General features: G+C 46.9%; 1 protein-coding gene across 2 annotated transcripts in view; it reads left to right on the forward strand.

Moving 5' to 3' along the window:
- Nucleotides 1-922: 922 nt before the first annotated feature.
- The window catches only part of FMR1 (FMRP translational regulator 1), a 78280-nt gene continuing 56027 nt past the window's right edge, over nucleotides 923-23175 (forward strand). The window contains exons 1-4 of one of the 2 annotated variants that reach the window (XM_040323792.1): nucleotides 924-1201; nucleotides 14840-14892; nucleotides 18851-18944; nucleotides 19074-19106. In XM_040323792.1, coding sequence (XP_040179726.1) covers nucleotides 1151-1201; nucleotides 14840-14892; nucleotides 18851-18944; nucleotides 19074-19106 — 231 coding nt within the window. In that variant the 5' untranslated portion in view covers nucleotides 924-1150. Of the gene's footprint in view, nucleotides 1202-14839; nucleotides 14893-18850; nucleotides 18945-19073; nucleotides 19107-23175 lie in introns of both variants that reach the window. The other variant, XM_040323794.1, reaches the window with a different exon arrangement.

Here is a 23175-nt window from a genome sequence, read left to right on the forward strand (position 1 = left end):
TTTTTTTTTACAAAAATACGTCGAAAAATTGGGATATTTATTATAGCAACAAGTAAAAAATATATATATTTTTTTTTAAATTGTCGCTCTTTTTTTGTTTATAGCGCAAAAAATAAAAACCGCAGAGGTGATCAAATACCACCAAAATAAAGCTCTATTTGTGGGGAAAAAAGGACGTCAATTTTGTTTGGGAGCCACGTCGCACGACCGCGCAATTGTCAGTTAAAGCGACGCAGTGCCGGAAGCTGAAATTTCGCCCTGGGCACGAAGGGGGTTTATGTGCCCAGTAAGCAAGTGGTTAACTAATTCTATCTGAGGCCATACTCACATTTTGTTCTTTACCTTCTGTTAATAAAGATTATTTTCGTTTATTTCCTGTCATGTGGCCAGCAATGGTGTCAAATGTCTTATATGAACACTGAACCAGCACTTACAGCTGGTCATGGGGTGAAGATAAAAGGCACCAAAATGGAGATATTGCCCTCAGAGGTCCAAGTCACCTGAAGCCCAATGTGTTTCCCCAGACAAGTACCCCCGCCCCCTAGGCTGAGCTCTCTAATCACTTAGCAGGCTTCTCTGGTGTGAGCTCTGCTCCCTGAAGCCACATGGGTGACACCAGAGGGGCCCTCTCCTCCCAGCTCAGGCCCCATCCCTCGCGTTCCTCTCCCGCCGACAGACGCGCTCTTCAGCCACACCCCTGTCTGCTCCCTCACCTCCATGGCAACCCCAACCCCTCCCTGACGTCAGCACACAAGTCTTCGCCAACTACATAAGAAATGTATACCGGCGTAAAGAGCGATTGCTGATTGGCCATATTTCCGCCCAGTCCGCGCACTATTGGCTCTCGGCTTTGTCAGTCACCCGGGACGTCACGGTCGGAGCAAGGCAAGCATGTTAGGTTGCGCCTGCTGTATGTGTGAATGGGCGTGATCGAAGCCGCGGCCTCCGTCACGTGATCGCGGTTTAATGTTTACATTCGAGACGGGTGAGGGGGGAATCCTGTGCCAGGCAGGGGCCCGTTTCGCTTTCATTTCCCGGGAGGAGGTGGAGGAGGGGGCGGCCGGCGGGCCTCATGCTGCGCTCAAGCCGCTGACGAGGGAGACAGAGGCCTGCAGAGACCGCCTTAGCCGCTGCCATCGTGCCGAGCAACATGGAGGAGCTGGTGGTGGAAGTGCGGGGCTCCAATGGAGCCTTCTACAAGGTGAGGCCTCATGCGTCCACCTCGGCCCAACATAGAGCTGTAGGTAAGCCGCAGCATCGCTGGGGGTACTACAAGTGCCAGCATGAGTCTGTGTGGGAAGCCTTGATGGCATTTGTAGTTCCCCAGCGGCTGGAGAGTCCCAGGTCCACCTAGCCTAGACCTAGGGTGAATGAGAGTGAGGCCGGGCCTACATCTACACATAATGACTTGCAAACTTCCCCTCCCTCCATTCATACTTCATTCCTCCCCTGTCTGCACACGGCATCAGTACCACTGCCATCCTCTTCACCTGTCCTGACTGACAGGGACACCGACCTGGGTATCCTCCTCCTCCCCATCCTCATCTACCCCCATCTCTGATCCTCATCTACCCCCATCTCTGATCCTCCCCATCCTCATCTACCCCCATCTCTGATCCTCCCCATCCTCATCTACCCCCATCTCTGATCCTCCCCATCCTCATCTACCCCCATCTCTGATCCTCCCCATCATCATCATCTACCCCATCTCTGATCCTCCCCATCATCATCATCTACCCCATCTCTGATCCTCCCCATCCTCATCTACCCCCATCTCTGATCCTCCCCATCTACCCCATCTCTGATCCTCCCCATCCTCATCTACCCCATCTCTGATCATTCCCATCCTCATCTACCCCATCTCTGATCCTCGCCTACCCCATCTCTGATCCTCCTCATCTACCCCATCTCTGATCCTCATCTACCCCATCTCTGATCCTCCCCTTCCTCGCCTACCCCATCTCTGATCCTCCCCATCCTCATCTACCCCATCTCTGATCCTCCCCATCCTCATCTACCCCATCTCTGATCCTCCCCTTCCTCGCCTACCCCATCTCTGATCCTCCCCATCCTCATCTACCCCATCTCTGATCCTCCCCATCCTCATCTACCCCATCTCTGATCCTTCCCATCCTCATCTACCCCATCTCTGATCCTTCCCATCCTCATCTACCCCATCTCTGATCCTTCCCATCCTCATCTACCCCATCTCTGATCCTTCCCATCCTCATCTACCCCATCTCTGATCCTTCCCATCCTCATCTACCCCATCTCTGATCCTTCCCATCCTCATCTACCCAATCTCTGATCCTTCCCATCCTCATCTACCCCATCTCTGATCCTTCCCATCCTCATCTACCCCATCTCTGATCCTTCCCATCCTCATCTACCCCATCTCTGATCCTCCTCATCTACCCCATCTCTGATCCTCCTCATCTACCCCATCTCTGATCCTCCTCATCTACCCCATCTCTGATCCTCCTCATCTACCCCATCTCTGATCCTCCTCATCTACCCCATCTCTGATCCTCCTCATCTACCCCATCTCTGATCCTCCTCATCTACCCCATCTCTGATCCTCCTCATCTACCCCATCTCTGATCCTCCTCATCTACCCCATCTCTGATCCTCCTCATCTACCCCATCTCTGATCCTCCTCATCTACCCCATCTCTGATCCTCCTCATCTACCCCATCTCTGATCCTCCTCATCTACCCCATCTCTGATCCTCCCCTTCCTCGCCTACCCCATCTCTGATTCTCCCCATCCTCATCTACCCCATCTCTGATCCTCCCCATCTTCATCTACCCCTCCCCTTCCTCCTCTACCCCATCTCTGATCCTTCCCATCCTCATCTACCCCATCTCTGATCCTCCCCATCCTCATCTACCCCTTCCCATCCTCATCTACCCCATCTCTGATCCTCCCCTTCCTCGCCTACCCCATCTCTGATCCTCCTCTTCCTCGCCTACCCCATCTCTGATCCTCCCCTTCCTCGCCTACCCCATCTCTGATCCTCCCCTTCCTCGCCTACCCCATCTCTGATCCTCCCCTTCCTCGCCCTCCCCATCTCTGATCCTCCCCTTCCTCGCCTACCCCATCTCTGATCCTCCCCTTCCTCGCCTACCCCATCTCTGATCCTCCTCGCCTACCCCCATCTCTGATCCTCCTCATCTACCCCCATTTCTGATCCTCCTCATCTACCCCCATTTCTGATCCTCCTCATCTACCCCCATCTCTGGTCCTCCTTTTCCTCATCTCTGGTCCTCCTTTTCCTCATCTCTGGTCCTCCTTTTCCTCCTCTCTCTGGTCCTCCTTTTCCTCCTCTCTCTGGTCTTCCTTTTCCTCCTCTCTCTGGTCCTCCTTTTCCTCCTCTCTCTGGTCCTCCTTTTCCTCCTCTCTCTGGTCCTCCTTTTCCTCCTCTCTCTGGTCCTCATCTTTTCCATCCCCAATCCTCATTATCTCTGACCCTCATCCTTTCTATTCCCGATCCTCATCATCTCTGATACTCCTTCCCCTGTCTCTGATCCTCATCTCTGGTCCTCAGTGCCTCACCCTCCTCATCTCTGGTCCTCATTCCCGATCCTCATCCCCGTTTCCCATCCCCGTTTCCCATCCTCCTCATCTCACAGCATCATCATCGGTGCCATTTCTGACCCCATTCACCTCAGCAGTGCCATCTTCCATCTATCCTGGCAGGTAGATAAACTTGGATGTCATCTTAATCTCTTGTCCTTACCCTCCACATCCACCTTCCAGAGGTCTTGCCAGCCATTGATACAGACTTGGGCATCCTCTTTTCCTATTTGCAGCAGCAGGGTCATTATCCATCTGTTCCACCTGATGGGGCGTTCATCTCTAATCCCCTTTTAACAGTAGCAGTGCCAACATTTACCTGTTCTGCCAGGCAGAGAGACAGGCCTGGGCTTCATTCCAATCCTCCTATCAAAAGCAGCAGTGCAATCTTCACCTGTTCTGGTGAAGATTTTCTCCATCTTTAATCCCCTACCTTGTGGTCCTGCTGTGTCTAGTTTCACTACCTCAATCATCGCTTAAATATGAAACCCCCCTTTTCAGGATGGACACATAAATGATGTTGGGCAGGGCATGATTGTCTTGGGTTATGAAAACACAGAATACTCATTTCTGCATTACATTTGGAGAACCAACATGAGTATTAGAATATATCATTTACATTACATGTAAAGATACAAAGTAAATGTGGTGAAATGGGAAAAGATATGTTTGGGTGTATGATACACTTTTTATTTTATTTATGTACATTTTTAAAATGCATAAAAGGTAGGCATTCATAAGATAACAAATTGCATTTGGTAAAATGCCTTTTTAGAAAGAAATATTCAGGCTTTTACAGTAAAGTATGCAAGAGTAATAATGTGCAAGGTGTATGCTTCAATAGCAGGCAATCAGATTTCATCCCACTGTTTTATAATTAATTAAAGATTCATTCTTCTTAAGTGCTTTGTTTTTATTTTTGTGCTTTGCACACCTGGGACCCCGGTTTTAAAGTATATGTAAACCCAATTACAAAAAAAATCTTGCAACCTTCTAAATTTGTTTTTCATATTTTTAAATTCTCTGCTTTTATTTAAAGAATATCTGACAATCCTGCCAATAAGGTCAATGTTCAGTCATTTCCTTTAATGGTGGTGACAACACGTAGAGCCTGCCTTTTACCTCAATTGCTTTCCTGCATCTTCACCCAGTCGATCAAAGACTAAAAGCAGTTGCGCTGGCATCTATTTCAGAGACATGTTCCACCATTGGCTCCACCAGGAAGTTTGACATGAGCAGAGACCCGTAGCTAAAGCCCCCTGTAAATGGACAGGAGGTGGCTGAAATGAGGCTGGAGGAAATCGGCATCATTAAAGTGCAACCTGTCAAGTTTTTATGATCGATTTTATGAAAACTGTGGCCTAAAGCACGCTGTATGCTCTTGACAGTTTTTTTTCTTCTACAGGAAAAGCCGCATTTTACATAGGTGTTAGTTCACGTTCTGGCCTTAATACATTCTATTGGCCAGAAATCTGGTCATTAGAATGCATTACCGTGGGAACGTCCCTAGCGTCAATGTACATTTAAAGAGATTTTGAGCGTTTTTATACTCAAAGGCTCCTCTCCAAAACACGTCATGTATTTTTTCCTGCCGGTAAACTCCCCTACCCCTGAATATGCCTATAGTGTTCATGACCACATAGGCTAGCATGGAAAAGTAAAAAGCTCAAAAAAGCAGCTTCTTGGAGCTGCAGGGTGCATGAGGCCTAAAGTGGAGCTTTTTGGCTATAGCAAATAATTAGGGGGTTGTAAACCCTTATGTGTGTGTTTTTTAAATAACAAACATGTCATACTTTCCTCCTGTGCAGTTCGTTTTGCACAGAGTGGCCCTGATTCTCCTCCTGGGGTCCCTCAGCGGCGCTGGTGGCTCCTCCCTGCATCGAGTGTCTTAGTTGGAGAAGTGCACTCCTTGGTGGACACTCGTGTGGGCGCTTTCCCAAGTCCCGCATCTGTGTCCATTCACACAGAATGCAGGACTCGGCCCCGACCCCCAGCGCCGTGTCATTGGATTTGATTGACAGCAGCGGGAGCCAATGGCTGCACTGCTATTAATCTATCCAATTCGGACACAAAACGCCAGCTAGATATGGTGTGTGCTCGTTCCCGGACAGAGGATGACAGTGTTCAGGTAGGTAGAACTGGGGAAGCTGCAGCACTACAGGAGGTGTGTGTGTGTGTGTGTGTGTGTGTGTGTGTGTGTGTGTGTGTGTGTGTGTGTGTGTGTGCGCGCGCGCTCTCATTCCCGGACAGAGGATGACAGTGTCTCGGGTCCCGATGCGCACGCCTGGCGGCTACGATGTCCACCAGGCACCTGCAATCGCCAGTTACACAGCCAAGGACGTGGATCTGTGTGTGTGTAAACACACACACAGATCCACGTCCTGTCAGAGAGAGGAGACCAATGGTGTGTTCCTTGTACATAGGGACACTGATCGGTCCCCTCCCCCCACAGTTAGAATCACTCCCTAGGACACACATTTAACCCCTTGATTGCCCCCTAGTGTTAACCCCTTCCCTGCCAGTCACATTTACACAGTAATCAGTGCATTCAGATACCAAAGCATCGACCTGGGTCTCTAGCAATCTGTCACTCCCCGAGAAGCCCTCTTGTTTGGAACACAGCACAGTGACCGCTTGAGATCCAGGACATTGCTTGTGAGTATGAGAACATGTCTTTGAGCAGCATGTGTAATACAGTATTAAATATCAAAGCTTTAATTGCAACCGTCTGGAGCACATCACAGGTCCCAGAGGGCTGTAGGGCCATTCACAAAGTGCAGCACGGCTCGCGCAAGGGACATCTGGCTGTGACACCACAAAAAATTACAGCCAGCTGCCCATAGTAAACAACATGCCGGCACTGGGAGCCTGATGCCTCGTACACACGATCGGTTTTCCCGGCGGTCAAAAGTCTGCCGGGAAAACCGAGAACCTGCTCTGTTGCTTTTCCCCATGTACACGCGGACGGTTTTTCCGACAGGAAAACTGCCATGACAGCTTTGGTCGGGAAAACCGCCCATGTGTATGCTCCACTGCACTTTTCTGTAGGAAAAACTGCTGTGGAGCGTATTATACACACGGCCGGTTTTCCCGACCAAAAGTAAACATGGCAGTTTTCCCGTCGGGAAAACCGGTCGTGTGTACGAGGCATAAGACTGATGAAGAAGCAGTTCAGTTGAGCACGGTGAAGGACCCCTGAACAGGTAAGTATCCTTTTATTAAAAACTAAAAATGCTAGATGCTTGGCTGTTAAGCTGATCCAGTGGCTTCAACCCTCTGAATTTCTGATTCCGAAGTATGTATATAAAGAGTTAGAGCCCAGTTTCAGCTTATCCCACCTATCTTTAAAGCACTCATGCATCCTGTTTGGTTTAAAAAAAAAATCTGTATATTTACCTTTTTATATTGTAGGTCTTTGGTCCAGCTGCATGACATGACAGGTTCTCTTCGTCTGGCACTAAGGGGGTCCTTGAATAATTTTATTTATTTTTTCTCCTGGTGATCTGGTCATAAATGCACTTCCTGTCTTGGGAGTGTCTATACTCTGGATGGAGCAGCAAAGGAGACTCCCTTGCACAGCTGTGTTGTCAAACTGTGGAGAGGATAGTGTTGGAGCTTCTGACAACACTTTTTAAGCAGTTACAACTTCTTTCTTTCTTTCCTTCTTTTTTTTTATTTTTTTTTCTTCATTTAGGCTACTTTCACACTGAGCTGGTTTACAGGCACTAAAGTGCTAAAAATAGCGCCTGTAAAGCGCCTCTCCTGTCACTCTAGTGTGAAAGCCTGAGTGCTTTCACACTGGAGCGATGTGCTTGCAGAACTTTAAAAAAAAGTCCTGCAAGCAGCATCGTTGGGGTGCTTTAGGAGCGGTGTATAAACCACTCCTAAAGTGCCCCTGCCCATTGAAATCAATGGGCAGCAGCGCTTTGTGGAAGCCTTTAACCCTTTATTCGGCCGCTAGTGTGGGTTAAAAGTGCCCCGCTAGTGACTGAAAAGTGCCGCTAAAACGACGGTAAAACTAGCGTCACTTTACCGCCGACGCCCCCTGCGCCTCAGTGTGAAAGTGCCCTTAGGGATGATGGTTTTACATACATAAAGAAAAGCTGATTACTGTAAGCATTCCTCCATATTAAACAAGTGTGTTTTAATCTTCTGACACCTTTGCTGGACAGCTTGGTCTGTTAAAGGAAATTGAAAAATAACAGGCTTAAAGTGGATGTAAACCCTCACATATACCTAGAAGTGAAGTGAACAACCTCAGATGATACACAGAGATGAAACAAATCCTCCTACATAAGTTTTACATTTAATATGCTGTCTTCAGCTTTATATATACATTTTAGAAAATTCAGAACATGTTGAGATTTTCTCTTCCTGGTTAGCACTGCAGTGAAGCCTGGGCATACAGCCAAGACAGCTGATTGGAGGAAAGACACACACCCACTCTCCTCATAGGTAGAGACTTTCAGATATGTTTGTCGACTAGTTCAGCAATCTTATAATCTATAGCATCCTCCCCAACACAAAACTCTGGCTGCTTTTATCTCGGTTGAAGGATAACTTGTCAGAAGTAATTAGGCTGATAACAGAAGAAAGCCCCCCCCCCCCACACACACACACACACACAGAAAGAGAGAGACTCACACACACGCAGGCAGAGAGAGAGAGAGACACACACCCAGGCAGAGAGAGAGACACACGTACACACAGGCAGAGAGAGAGACACACGTACACACAGGCAGAGAGAGAGAGACACACACGGGCAGAGAGAGAGAGACACACGCGTACACACAGGCAGAGAGAGAGAGAGAGAGACACACGCGTACACACAGGCAGAGAGAGAGAGACACACGTACACACAGAGAGAGAGAGACACACGTACACACAGGCAGAGAGAGAGAGAGACACGCAGACACACGGGCAGAGAGAGAGAGACACACACACGTACACATGGGCAGAGAGAGAGACACACACGGGCAGAGAGAGAGACACACGCACACAGGCAGAGAGAGACACACAGGCAGAGAGAAAGCAAGACAGACACACACACAGGCAGAGAGCGCGAGACACACACACACAGGCAGAGAGAGACACACACACACACCCGCCCCTCAGCGTGCCGCGTCATTGGATGTGATTGACAGCAGTGCCAGCCAATGGCTGTGCTGCTTTCAATCCATCCGCTCTAGCCAATCAACGGCCAGGCTGAGCAGCGAAGTGGATGTCGGGGCCGAGCGCGGGACTTTCGAGGGGTCAGGTAAGTTTAACGGGGGGCCAGTAGACGTGGACGTTTTTTCACCTTAATGCATTAAGGTGAAAAAACGTTTTATTTTACAACCCCTTTAAAGTGGAGGTTCACCCTATAAATAATTTCTAACACTGCATCCAGCCCAGTTGTGCATATAAAATGACACTGACCTTTTTTTTCTTTCGTAGATATCGTTTAGCCGTGCAATTCACCATGGCTTTCGGGTAGGGAATCCCGCGGGAGTGGGCGTTCCTATCGACATGCCAATTGATTGACATGCTAAACGACGGCGCACACAGCGCGTCACGACTTCCCGAAGGAAGCTCGGGTCGGCTCTATTCGGCGCCGAATAGAGCCGACCCGAGCTTCCTTCGGGAAGTCGTGACGCACTGTGTGCGCCGTCGTTTAGCATGTCAATCAATTGGCATGTCGATAGGAACGCCCACTCCCGCGGGATTACCTACCCGGAAGCCGCGGTGAATTCCACGGCTAAACGGTATCTACGAAAAAAAAAAAGGTCAGTGTCATTTTATATGCACAACTGGGCTGGATGCAGTGTTATAAACTTTTTATAGGGTGAACATCCACTTTAAAGCACACTGCTCTCTCTTCTCACAGAATGGCTGAAATAGTTAAAAGGGTTGTAAAGGAAAACATTTTTTTCCCTAAATAGCTTCCTTTACCTTAGTGCAGTCCTCCTTCACTTACCTCATCCTTCGATTTTGCTTTTAAATGTCCTTATTTCTTCTGAGAAATGCTCACTTCCTGTTCTTCTGTCTGTAACTCACCACCGTAATGCGAGACTTTCTTCCTGTTGTGGAGAAAGCCTCTTGAGGGGGGATCAGTCGAGCAGGAATGTCAGGACGCACAGCTCCTTTCTTTATCTGCAAAGTAGAGCGTGTTCTGACTTGCCTGCTCGCCCCCTCAAGAAGCTTTCTCCACACCAGGAAGAAAGCCTCACATTACGGTGGTTAGTTACAGACAGAAGAACAGGAAGTGAGGATTTCTCAGAAGAAATAAGGACATTTTAAAAGCAAAATTGAAGGATGAGGTAAGTGAAGGAGGACTGCACTAGGGTAAAGGAAGCTATTTAGGGGGAACAAAAAAAATTATTTTACAAGTTTACAAATTTCCCTGCATTGTGGACATTTGGGAGGGTCTCCTGTGGTTATCTTCAAAAAAGCTTCTAACTGCTTCTAAACTCAGTATGTAAAAGCTGTTAAATGGAGGTTTTTCACTGTCGTTTATCAGCTGTCAGTTTCCAACGTTCAGAAGAGGTTTTCAACTGCCCCGTGTACATGAGGCCTAATACTTCAGTTGCATACCTGTCCTTGATCAGTGCTCCATAATGCACTGAATCTGACATTCCATAAGGATGTTAACAGTGGTACCTCACCTATTTCGGTCAGGACAGCGTTCCTCTAACTTGAGCGCAAAGAGCATTCGCATTGGAAGCTTGATCAAATTTTTTTACCGTGATTTATGATGCATTTACACTTTGTTTATCCTCTAGAATTGCCCCGAAAATGTGTATCTTATTGCAAATAAAAGTTTCATGGACAGTACTCAATTGTTCCTCTAGCTTTCTGAAATAGTCATAATTGCTTTTTGCTTTGTTATTAAAAAATATCCAAAGAAAGAAATATTTTCTCGCATAAGTATTGAGGAGCCTTTCCTTGTGTGCATTTGTGGGTGAGCGAGAGGGTCTTGGATGTGATACAATCCTTTATAGTTAGCCAATGTAGGGTCCTCAGGGATGGGGTGATTGGTTCCCAGGGTTTTTCCCCCGTTATCAATCTGGCTGCCGTGTTCTGGATGACTTGAAGGTGCGAAATCTGGTGTTTTAGGTAGTCCTAAGTAGAGAAAGTTTGCGTAGTCGATTTGAGAATTGATGATTGTTCCAACTACTACCGCTGTATCCTCTTCCGGGATGAAGCGGATGCGTCTACGCAGTAGCCGGAGAAGATAGTGGGATCCGCTGACTACTGATCCTATTTGTGCATCCATCGACATCTCTGAGTCAAAGTTAAACTCGACAGCACTCAAAATCGACACAACAGTTGAATCAAATTATTGTGTCTTTTTTGTCTTTGAGTAGATCCAGTGGCAGGATGTCCTCAACACAAGTTTTATTTCCACCAAACTGCCACATATATTGCAAAACTGTGCCATTGGGATCCACAATGGATTTTCAGTAATCAAGAATTGAGATAATCAAGTACGGTATATACTCGAGTATAAGCCAAGGCACCTAATTGTACCACAAAAAAAATGGGAAAACGTATTGACTCGAGTATAAGCCTAGAGTGAGAATGCAGCAGCTACTGTAAGCGGAAAAGAGGGTCATTGCCCAGTTGCAGCCTGACCTCACTGTGCCCATTTGCAGCCTGACCTCACTGTGCCCATTTGCAGCCTGACCTCACTGTGCCCATTTGCAGCCTGACCTCACTGTGCCCATTTGCAGAATCCGATCTGTGTACCCGAGTCTGACATATTCAGACGGCGGCCGTGCAGTTTTAAAAACTCGCGCTCCTCCTTGTGCTGTTCCGTGATAGGCGGAACACTCTGTTTCCCAGCAAACACTGTTCAGTGTTCCACCTATCACGATCGTCCATTTGTCTATCACAAATGAGAGGGCGATCATGATAGGCGGAACACTATACACAGTGTTTGCTGGGAAACCGAGTGTTCCACCTATCACAATCGCTCTCTCGTTCGTGATAGACGAGAGGGCGATTGTGATAGGCGGAACACTAAACACAGTGTTTGCTGGAAAACCGAGTGTTTCGCATATCACGGAACAGCACAAGGAGGAGCGCAAGTTTTTAAAACTGCACGGCCACCGTCTGAATATGTCACAGACTCGGGTACACAGATCGGATTCTGCAATGGGCACGGTGAGGTCAGGCGGCAATGGACTTGGGTACGCTGACTCGAGTATAAGCCGAGTGGGTCATTTTGAGACCAAAAAAAGGGCTGAAAAACTTGGCTTATACTCGAGTATATACTGCCTAAAGGTAACACATTTTTAAGTTTTAGGCCCCGTACACACGACTGAACATGTTTGCTGAAACTGGTCCGCCGAAAGCCCTTGCATGTGTCGAAGTGATTCGACGCATGCGTGGAAGCATTGACCTTCCAGGGTCGCCGCGTCATCGTCGCGACACGTCACCGCGTTTGTTTTCCGCTGGGATTTTGGTCTGATGGTGTGTACAGCCATTAGACCAAAATCCGGCAGCGGACATGTCCGATGAAAACGGTCCGCGGACCGTTTTAATCGGACAGATCCGCTGGTGTGTACGAGGCCTTAGGCTCACCTAAACCAGCCACGTATCGCACAGCAACACTGTGCATCCCTGTTTTCCGTTTCAGGGATGAATCGGGGCAGAATCTTGAATTCGCCTTGAAACAGAGCCAAAGATGCACAATCCTGCAGATGCCCTGGAGATATGTGAACCGGATACATAGAGAGCCAGTCACATTCTCCTGCTATGTGAATTGGATGCAGGGGAGACCCAAATCCAATTTGCATAGGTGTGAATCCAGCCTTATAAGGGTCCAGCCTTAGGCTCCATTCACAACATGGCATTCAGGAACGCGGGCGTAATCGCCGCAGGATGCGCTTGTGATCCCCGTTCCTTTCAATGGCACCCAAATTGTGGCACAATTGTCGCCCGAGAAATCGTGGTAAAATCACGTAATCACCACAGAATAGTGGGACGCCTGTCACCCAAAAGAAGTCCTGAAACTTCTTTTGGGCAACAGACATCTCGAGATTCTGTTTGCGTGATTTTATCGCCATTTTTTCGGGCGGCAAAATCGTGCCGTGATTTGGGTGCCAATGAAAGTAACGGGGATCACATCATATCCCGCGTTTTGCAGCGATTACACCCGCGGTCTGGAATGCCATGGCTTGATTGGGGCCTTACATTTAAAAGGCAGTCACCAGGGGATCAAACATAGTCCACATCGATCTGTGATTGAATCTACACTACTGATAGTAGGCAGCATCTAGTGTTACCGATTGCTATTTCACAATTGCCAGGGAGTTGTGATCCCTTGAAAGCAACTTCCAGATTTTTACTAGATACCGCATCTTAAAATGCAATGAGTTGCAACAAACCTTTCAGTCAAATTCACAGTTAAGCTTTAAAGCAAAAGTGCTTTGGATGCCTGTTACGTTTTTATTTATTCTTCTGCTCCATTCTCTGATTTGGTTCACTAATTTGGTTTGTTTTGATGTCGTGGTTCAGGTTCTGCCAACTTTATCCACCAGGACTTGTGCAGTAATTCCCTCCCACGTACACACTGTCTTCCCTTTTGCCTCTTGGGATATGCATGTCACATAAAGGAGAAAGGGGGCGGGCCTAGCGCCACATCATCAGGAGGCATGCCAGCTAAACCAGGAAGAAAACTTGGCGGACCTCTCGATAATGTAATCTATATGTTGGCGTGGGACCGAGGTGACAGAATTGAATTGAGCAAGGTTCATTTAAAGTGGAACTAAACCCATCGATTTAACTTTTTCTCAAAACAATTGTATTGAAAGCATGCAATGAATGATGACTGTCTCATTTTTTGATTGCTCTGTCAAACCATTAAATGGTTGGTGTCGTTACTGATCACATGTGCAACACCATGGCAAGTACAGATCAAGCAGCAGCTAACATGGCAGCTTCCTTGACTGTAAAGAATAGGAGGGTTTATTTCTGCTTTAAAGTATACGTTTACCTATTCTAACATGTTACACATGTATTAAGGGTGTAACATGTTAGTGCTGCAGCTACCCCCATGCCCCTAATCCCTGCTGTGACAGCAGACCCGGGATCTCTTCCCCATGTCTGCTGCCACAATTTAAAAAAGGCGTGGCCATGCGGAGCTCTGCCCACCTGGCAGAGTCACTATTAACACTCGTGGGAATAGGAAACTACAACTACCAACAGCCTTTGCGGCTGTCAGGTTATAGTTCTCTATTAACTACTGTTAATTAACTAGCTGTTGAGCGCCGTGGTAGTTCATTGAAATTTCCTGTCAGTGTGTAACTGAATGCCCGTATGAGGCACAAGCACAACGAGACTGCAAGAGCCCTGCATTGCACTCTAGACCTGCTGATTATGGGTGCAATGCTTTGTTTTGCAGTTTTCCAATAATAAAATAATAAATGCACTTTTTTCTTTTTCTGTAAAAAATATCTGGCAGCAGCAGAAAGCAGGGGGAGGGGATCTGAATTCACACACTGCACAGCTCAGAGACAAGAAGTCTAGGGGCCAGATTCAGAAAGATCAGCGGATCACTTACACCTGTCGGATCTTAGGGATATCTATGCGTAACTGATTCTCTGAATCAGGCGCATAGATACGACCGACCCCACTCAAAGATACGACGGCGTATCAGGAGATACGCCGTCGTATCTCTTTTCTGAATCCGGCCCTAGGTCTGATTGGAAGAAAGGGACACACCCCCCTCCTCACTTTACATGGAGAACTAGCACAGCTGTGAATATCAGTCACAGGCTGTGTACTTGAGCTCTCCCCTCCAGGAAAAGCTGTAAGAAGTGACTTGTGCTGTTAACTGAGGAACTAGGCAGCAGAAGTGACACTCTGCAGAAATGTAAGTACACAGTGCAAAAGGATGTGCTTTGTTCCTATTTTGTGTATGGTTTTACAACCACTTTAAATTTGCTCCATTATAAACCTAAACTAAAGGGTTTGAATCTTTGCTACTATTTTATAGTTACCCCTTGTCAACGTATTCTTCCAGAATCTCCACAATTTTCAAATTTACTTTTCCGTTAGGAACGAGTTTTAATCATTCTGGAACAAACGTTTCTTCATCAGCCAATGCTATCTGTTTGTGTTTGGTACATATGTAAATGTAAACGTATATTTTGTATTACCTGTCCTTTTTTTTGCATTTTTTTTTTATATATATATATATAGTGTTTAAACTAATACTTCTAAATGCTGCAAACCAATCAATTAATGTTTGCTTCATCAAGTTTTCTTTCTCTTGCAGGCCTTTGTGAAAGATGTACATGAGGATTCCATTACGGTTACTTTTGAGAATAAGTAAGTACCTGGTTTCATGGTAATTAAAGCAAGGCGTACTGAGAGGTTTTCTGTGATTTTCTTTTAGAATGAAGTGAGTTGCTTCCTTTTTTTTTTGCAGCAGCATTTTAGATTTTTTTTTTTTCTTGGTGGAGCTCCGCTTTCATGCATAAGATGCATTAAAGAGGAGTTCCACCCAAATTTGGAACTTCCGCTTATCCCACTCCTCACCCCCTTACATGCCACATTTGGCATGTAATTTTTTTTTGGGGGGGAAAGGGGGCTTCAGGAAGAGTGGGACTTCCTGTCCCACTTCCTCCTTCCTGTAGGCGATTAAGCTTAATCGCCTACAGGAAGGGGCTGATGTAGGCGATCGCCTAGGACACGTCACAGGTCCTAGGCGATCTCCTGGCCAATTACATGGCGCAGCGCCAGGCCGCGCGCATGCGCAGTGCCACTCGCGCATGCGCAGTGGGTGCCCGGCCGTGAAGCCGAAAGCTGTCACGGCCGGGTGCCCACAGTGACAATGAAGACGCCGGCCGGGGAGGGGGGGAGAGGAGCGGAAACCCCGGCTGGCACGTCGCTGGAACGCTGGAGCAGGTAAGTGTCTGTTTATTAAAAGCCAGCAGCTACACTTTGTAGCTGCTGACTTTTAATAAACATACAAATTAGCTGGAACTCCCCTTTAAGGTGAAAAAACATGAAGCTTTACAACCACTTTAAGGAGAAAAAAACACAAGGGTTTTGGCCCTAGAAGCTATTGTCAATGGATAGTCATTGCATCCTCAGCCAACTATATAGACTGCTTTCAGGTCCACCATCTCTTCCCTGTTTACTGGTTTTCAAAGTCTTCTAGCCAAATCATCTTTTTTTTTTTTTTTTTTTTTACAAAGTGAGCTCTCCTGTAAAGTTTTTAATATAGTCTCTCAGAAATCCTTTCTTCAGAATACCTGAACAGTGACTGCAGCTGATTGGCTTTTTTCTAAAGTAAAATATGTTGACTCAGGTGCTGTCGGCAGGGCCACAACTCAAATTTTTACTAGTTTACATGAGTCAAACAAAATTTGAGTGGCTCTACACTCGGTAATGGAAAATTGTATCTTTCTTTATTGTACATCGCGGGACACAGTCACCATATTATTCTTTACTCATAGGCATTGTGTGCCACCTACAGGTGACTGGACACTGGCAAAAAAAGACTGTAAGTCCTCCCCTATATAACCCCTCTCATATAGGAAGTACCTCAGTTTTTTCACCAGTGTCTGAAGGTGATGGTCAGTCACTGCTGCGCATCTCTCAGTGCGAATTTACCACAGTCTCATGGGTTCCAGTATGGATCAAGAGATTGGTATTACCAGAGCTATTCCTATAGCATGACATTTAGAAGAATGGTAACTGGGCCCCACTTTAGTTGAAATGCGGGATTTTTGCATGTAATGCGACCCTTTGGCGTGTTCATTACGCTGGGCAGCAAATCCTGAAAAGGTCTTTTCGGCAGGGTGCTATACAGGCAGTGGATCCCAGTACAGGGGGATTAAGTCCTTAAAAGGTCTTGCATGACAGTGTCTATGATGGGTGAAGGTTGGATCCTTAACCTTTTTGTTTGTGGGATCCTGCAGAGAGGATTGGTGAGTGCCCTGGAAGCTTTTTGGTGTCTGTCTATGCCTAGCTGCCTTTATTAGAGTGTCCTTTCCTCTGTGGCTACTAGATGGCAGTAGTGTAAATGAGACATTATTCACCTGTGTAGGTAATGCCACTGGTGCTTTTTTTTTTTTTTTTTTTTTACTTTTAATATGGAAGTGTTGGTGTAGTACTGAATGAGCATATGTATTTCCACCCACCCTATAATACTATGAACATTCTTTTTTTCCACCTGTCATAAAGCCGTGTCTCATGGACTAGGTAGCATGTTTTTCCCACCTTCTCAGCAGGTTAGAGCAGCTTGCACAGCGTGGTTTTCTGGGGCTCACAGAGCAGTAAATGTGCGGGCCTGCACATGAGCGAAAGTGTTGCAAAAAATGGTGTCAGAGGAGGGGCAGGGCCTGTGTCTGGGGGCCATGGTTTTGGTAGAAATAGCCAGCCGATACAGTGTGAAAACTACACAGCGTGCATAGTACAATGCAGTGCACATGCACATAGTGCAAGCTATACCGTAGTACAGGGGTGTCAAACTCAATTTCATCAGCATTATGATTTCCCTCAAAAAGGCCGGTTGTATCTGTAAGATTAGATGTCCAGAGCATCCCCTCCACCTTACATTAGATGTCAAGAGCCACCCCACCATCAGAAATTGAGTCCCCCACTCTCCCTTACAGAGGTCAGTGGTAGGTAGGGCGGCGTACAGGGGTCAGTGGTAGGTAGGGCGGCGTACAGGTGTCAGTGGTAGGTAGGGCGGCGTACAGGGGTCAGTGGTAGGTAGGGCGGCGTACAGGGGTCAGTGGTAGGTAGGGCGGCGAACAGGGGTCAGTGCTAGGTAGGGGGGCGTACAGGGGTCAGTAGGATGTAGGGCAGCGTACAGGGGTCAGTAGGATGTAGGCAAGTGTACAGGGGTCAGTAAGATGTAGTTCTGGGCTCAGGAAGGCAAGGTATAGGGGTCATGGGGCACAGTACTGGGGGTCAGAGTATGTTACTGGGAGATTAGGAGGGCGCACAATACAAGTCCCTCCCAAGGATGCTAAATGCAGGGAAAGATCATGTGAACACATGAGTACTGCAGGAATAAGATGCTTAACCACTTCCATACCAGGCACTTACGCACCTTCCTGCCCAAGCCAATTTTCAGCGCTGTCGCACTTTGAATGACAATTGCGCGGTCATGCTACACTGTACCCAAACAATTTTTTTTTTATCATTTTGTTCCCACAAATAGAGCTTTCTTTTGGTGGTATTTGATCACCTCTGCAATTTTTATTTTTTTGCGCAACAACTACAAAAAGACAGAAAATTTTGAAAAAAATAAAGTTTATTTTTTTTCTGTTAATATTTTTGTAAATAACTACGTTTTCTTTTTCAATTCCGGGCACCGATGAGGCAGCACTGATAGGCGGCACTCATATGGTGGGCACATATGGGTGGCACTGATGGGCACTGATAGGTGGGCACTGAGGGGTGGCACTTGTTTATTTACTATTTTGCCATTTTTACTATTTACTATTTTGTCAGTGCCCATGTTGCCAATCATTTTGCCCCCTTCCCTGGTGGTCCTGGTGGCTTCCCTATGGTCTAGTGCATCCGAGGGGGGATGCGCTGATAAACAATCAGAGCAAACCCCCCTGTCAGGAGAGCCGCCGATCGGCTCTCCTCTACTCGCGTCTATCAGACCTGAGTGAGGAAGAGCCGATCAACGGCTCTTCCTGTTTACATTGTGATCAGCCGTGATTGGACACGGCTGATCACATGGTAAAGGGCCTCCGCCGGAGGCTCTTTACCGAGATCGGAGATGCAGGTTGTCAGATTGACACCCAGCATCACCGATCGCCGCGATGCGCGCCCCCACAGACGCACGCTGGCATGTTATCAACCACTTCCCGGACGTCAATTGTCTATTGACCGGGCGGGAAGTGGTTAAAGGAGTAAAAAAAAAAAAAAACTGAAATGCCAGGACATGATGGATATGATTTATGTGAATGAATTATGGCAATTAACACTTCTTTCTTTTAGTATTACTCTAATACAGCACACTTCCAGATAAGAAGCCCTTGGTAACCACATCAAAGGTTAGCGGAGAGTCATGTGACGTTGGAATTGCTGGTTAGGGCTACGGAATTAATGCATTTTTAATAATTTTAAATGATTTTTCTTCCAGACTTTAGCACTGAGCTCAGACAATTTGCTTTTGAAATGATGATGGCTGGGTATTCATCTGCTAAGGCTAAGCCTTGTGCTATTCATCATTTATTTTAAAGGTCACCTGTTTTGAACAAGTCTGTGATATTGTTATGAATTACATTGCATAATTGTGATGGGTTTGTGCTTACAGCTGGCAACCAGAAAGACAGATACCATTCCACGATGTAAGGTTCCCACCTCCTTCAGGGTATAATAAGGACATCAATGAAAGCGATGAGGTTGAGGTAAGTACTACATTCTTTGTAGAAATCCTGTGTTGATAACCTTTTTCTCATTTTGTATCTCTTCATTTCATTCATGCAGAATTCAGTAATAGATTATCAACTGTTCTCTTATTCATGTATTCTCTTTAGTTTTTGAGGGTGAAAGGAGAAGATGATTTCATGGTAGGTTGTGTGGCATGTAACCCTGAGATTACTGTATTAACAAAAAGCTTTCTCTAGATTACCCATTATGTTTGATGTTTTTGATTTTGGTTCTGATAATTTTAATGCAAACTTTTAGACGGAGGAGGGAGTAATAACTGAAAGCAGGATAACACAGCTGACAGACTGACAGTCTAAAAATGCTACTTGCCTGGCCATGCATGCCTTTAAGATGACCGGGAACAATCGTGCAGATCATGAAAGTCAGAATGAAGCCGAATGTCTCATCCACTGACTTTTTCCAAGTTATTGAATAAGATGGTGCTGAAGCTGATGAATTAACATGACAACCAGTGAGCCCATTTCTAAAAGGAAAATGATTATCTGTAGCACACTCCACTCTTTCTCACTACTGTTTCTTCAGTGGCCATATAGAGAGAGAGAGATAACTAAAGAGTAACTAAAGGGATAAGTTTTACTGAAGAGAATACTACCCCAGAATGCAGTTAGTGTTGAAGGCCTAGGCCAGGAATAAGCAATTAGCGGACCTCCAGCTGTTGCAAAACTACAAGTCCCATCATGCCTCTGCTTCTGGGTGTCATGCTTATGGCTGTCAGTCGTGCTATGCTTCATGGGACTTGTAGTTCTGCAACTGCTGTAGGTCCGCTAATTGCATATCCCTGGCCTAGGCAATCGGTCACATAATCTCTGCCCATTATTTTCACCCCACCTGAACTCTTATGCCGCATACACACCATCACTTTATGTGATGAAAAAAAACGTCATTTTCTGTGAAGTAAAAAAACGAAGTTTTTGAAAGTTAAATTTTCAAAGACGAAGTTGCCTACACACCATCGTTTTTTTCACAATGTTCTAGCAAAGCGAGGTTACGTTCACCACGTTTTTCCATTGAAGCTCGCTTCATAACTAGCTTCTGGGCATGCGCGGGTGTAAAAACGTAGTTTTAAACTTCTTTTTTTGCTACACGCGGTCAATTTCTGTGAAGTAAAAAACGACGTTTTGAAAAACGACACGTAAAATTGAAGCATGCTTCAATTTTTTTTTGTCGTTTTTCACAAGACATAAAACAACGTTTTCCCCCACACACGGTCATTTAAAGTGACGTTTTTAAAAACGTAGTTTTTCTTCATCACATAAAGTGATGGTGTGTACGCTGCATTATGCTCTTAAGCAGAGATCACATGACTCTACCCTTTCTGCAGCACTGTAGGGAGCTTGGGGCAGCTTATTCTCCACAAACAGTATTTCAAACTTTTTATTTATTTTATTTAATTTTTTTTAGTCTTTTGTCGAAAACTCTTATCACAGCTTTATAGTAACATATGAGTGTAGATGGGTCTTAAACAGACGAGTATGGGTTGGTGGATCATACCAACTGATTTAAACAGGGACCTTTGTTCTGACGGGCTACGCTTCATTGTTCACTGCACCTGCCAATTAAACCACTATGTTGTGCTTCTTTGTAAAGGGTAAACTATTTTCTTTTAATTTTGTTATTTGAAGCCAAAACCTTTTTTATTTCAGATAGATTAGGGAATGGTTTAACACCCATATTCTCACCTGTGTCCCATTTAAAGCGGCTGTATACCCGCAAAAACGGGCAAACTGGTCAAGTGTATGAGGCATCGGAACAGTTTCATCGACACTCTCCCCTAACCCGCTCACCATCCTGGTAACCCATTCCCCCTTGCACTCGCAGTGGAGCGAGGAGAAGCCGACATTAGCTTTGGAAGTGCTGATTAACCTCTTGACCACCGCCCCATGTCAAAAAGACGTCCTCTTTTTAAAGTTGAATATCTCGATAACGGCAGCAGCTGCTGCCACAACCGAGATATTCATCTTTTCAGGGGGCGGTGGTGTACACGATAACGGCGGTCTCCGCGGCGGATTTGCCGCGAGATCGCCGTTATCGGTGGCGGGAGAGGGGCTCCCGCCGCTCTCCCGCGCCCTCCGCCGCTTACCGGAGCCGTCGGTAGCGGCGGAGGGGATCGGATGTGTCCGGCAGCTGAGCGGGGACGGGACTGAAGGAGAAATCTCCTTCACCCGTCCTCATAGCTCTGCTGGGCGGAAGTGACGTCAAAACGTCAGTCCCGCCCAGCCTCTTAAAGAAACATTTTTTTCTCAAGTCGTCTTCCAGGACAGCCTCTGAGACCTTGGGCTCCTCCCTCCGGGACAGGAAACACACACACCCCCATTTCTTTAAAGGCGGTCCTCCAGGCCTCCATCTTCTGCAGTTATTTGTGTTTCCTACCGGACGGGAAGGAGCACGCACGCAAGGAACATGGGAGCTCCAGGTCTCAGGACTGTCCTGTGAAGGAGCACCTGGCTATGACCTCCTCTGCCTGGGCACCCCTCTGACCTGTTGGGGTAGAGTATGGTGCCGTATCTAATGCTGCCCTTAGCTCGGGGAGAGTGGGACCATCGATGGCGCTTTTACCCTAAAAGACCCCTGTTTACCTTTAAGGTTCGGCGGACTGGCGGAGGCGGGAGACGCTTACCAGCCAGGATCATTCCTCCGTGCTGCGAAGCGAGTGAGGGCGGAAGCTCCGTGTTTCCGGAAGCCGAGGGGCGGGTTTGCGTTCCAAGGGGCGGAAGTGACTCACCTCCGCCGGAACGACGTCATCGGAGGGCGCCGCGGAGATGCGTTCCGATCTCCTGGTTTAAAGGAACGGCGCGGCACAAGAGACAGGCCCGGAGCAGGGTGATCCTCGGCCAGGCCGTGAAAAAATACCCAGCGACATGGAAGAGGCGATTCAGGCCACAGAGCCATGCGCAGCAAGCTCCGGTACCTCCCAGGTAAGGTGGTGAGGGTAGACTACTCTTACACTGGGAGGGTGGCACTCTATTATTATTCACTCTCCTAAGGTGGGGAACCTGTGGTGGAGGGTTTTTTAACGCACACTCATTCCTTACTGCACAGAGGTGTTAGTTAAAGGGATGTTCTAATAGCTTCCTGTCTGTCTTTCTCAGGTTAAGGTGCCTCCTGTTCAGACTCCCAGGAAGAAGTGTGCTGTGTGTGGGGCTAAAATGAGCGTTAATTGGAAGAAGCCAGTATGCCCAGAATGTGTCAATGACCTAGTTAAGGACGATTCAGCAGCAGAGTGCAGAAAGATCCTGTCTTCTGTTAAGGATGAATTAGCGTCCACCTTTTCATCATTTAGAGGAATGATGGATAGAGTACAAGTACCAGTCCCTCTACACAGGGCAGCCAGTACCCCTTCTTTATCGGTTCCAGTACAAGAAGAGGAACTAGAGAGAGAAGGCAGATCAAGTGGGTGGTCTCTTTCAGGTCCGACCTCTTCCCAAGCAGATTCCGCTTCGGGGTCCGAGGACGGGGAAGATGTCCCCACGGGATCTAGGTATAGACTGACACTAGAAGACGTGGGAGATCTGCTAAAAGCGGTCTACGACACGTTAGAAATTCAGGAGGAGCAAGTCATTCTTTCTAAGCATGACCAGATGTATCTAGGCTCTAATGCACAGAAAGCCAGGGTTTTCCCAGTACATAAATCTCTTGTTGAATTGATTTTGCTGGAGTGGGAACATCCAGAAAGGAGACCATTTTTTTCGGGAAGTCTTAAAAGGAGATTTCCGTTTGAATCCGATGTCTCTCAACCATGGAATAAAATTCCAAAATTGGATGCACCATTGGCCAAGATATCAAAAAATACAGATTTGGCCTTTGATGATCTAGGCGCACTGAAGGATCCCATGGATAAGAGGGGAGATGTGCTGCTCAAGAGGGCATGGGATGCTTCGTCCATTGGTTTAAAACCAGCCCTAGCGGCTACCTGTGTAGCCAGGAATCTTGAATGCTGGCTTACACAGTTACAGTCACATATATCAGCAGGTACCTCTAGACAACAACTGCTAGGCTCATTTCCCTTATTGTTTAAAGCTGTGGGATTTTTAGCAGATGCCTCGGCTGAGTCTGTCAGACTGGCAGCCAGATCGGCGGCCTTAGTCAACGCCGCCAGGCGGGCTGTATGGCTTAAAACTTGGCCGGGGGACTCTGGTTCCAAATTAAAACTTTGTGGGCTGCCTTTCTCAGGCGATCATTTGTTTGGGC

The sequence above is a fragment of the Rana temporaria genome, chromosome 9 (assembly GCF_905171775.1).
Source record: "Rana temporaria chromosome 9, aRanTem1.1, whole genome shotgun sequence".
NCBI lineage: Eukaryota > Metazoa > Chordata > Amphibia > Anura > Ranidae > Rana > Rana temporaria.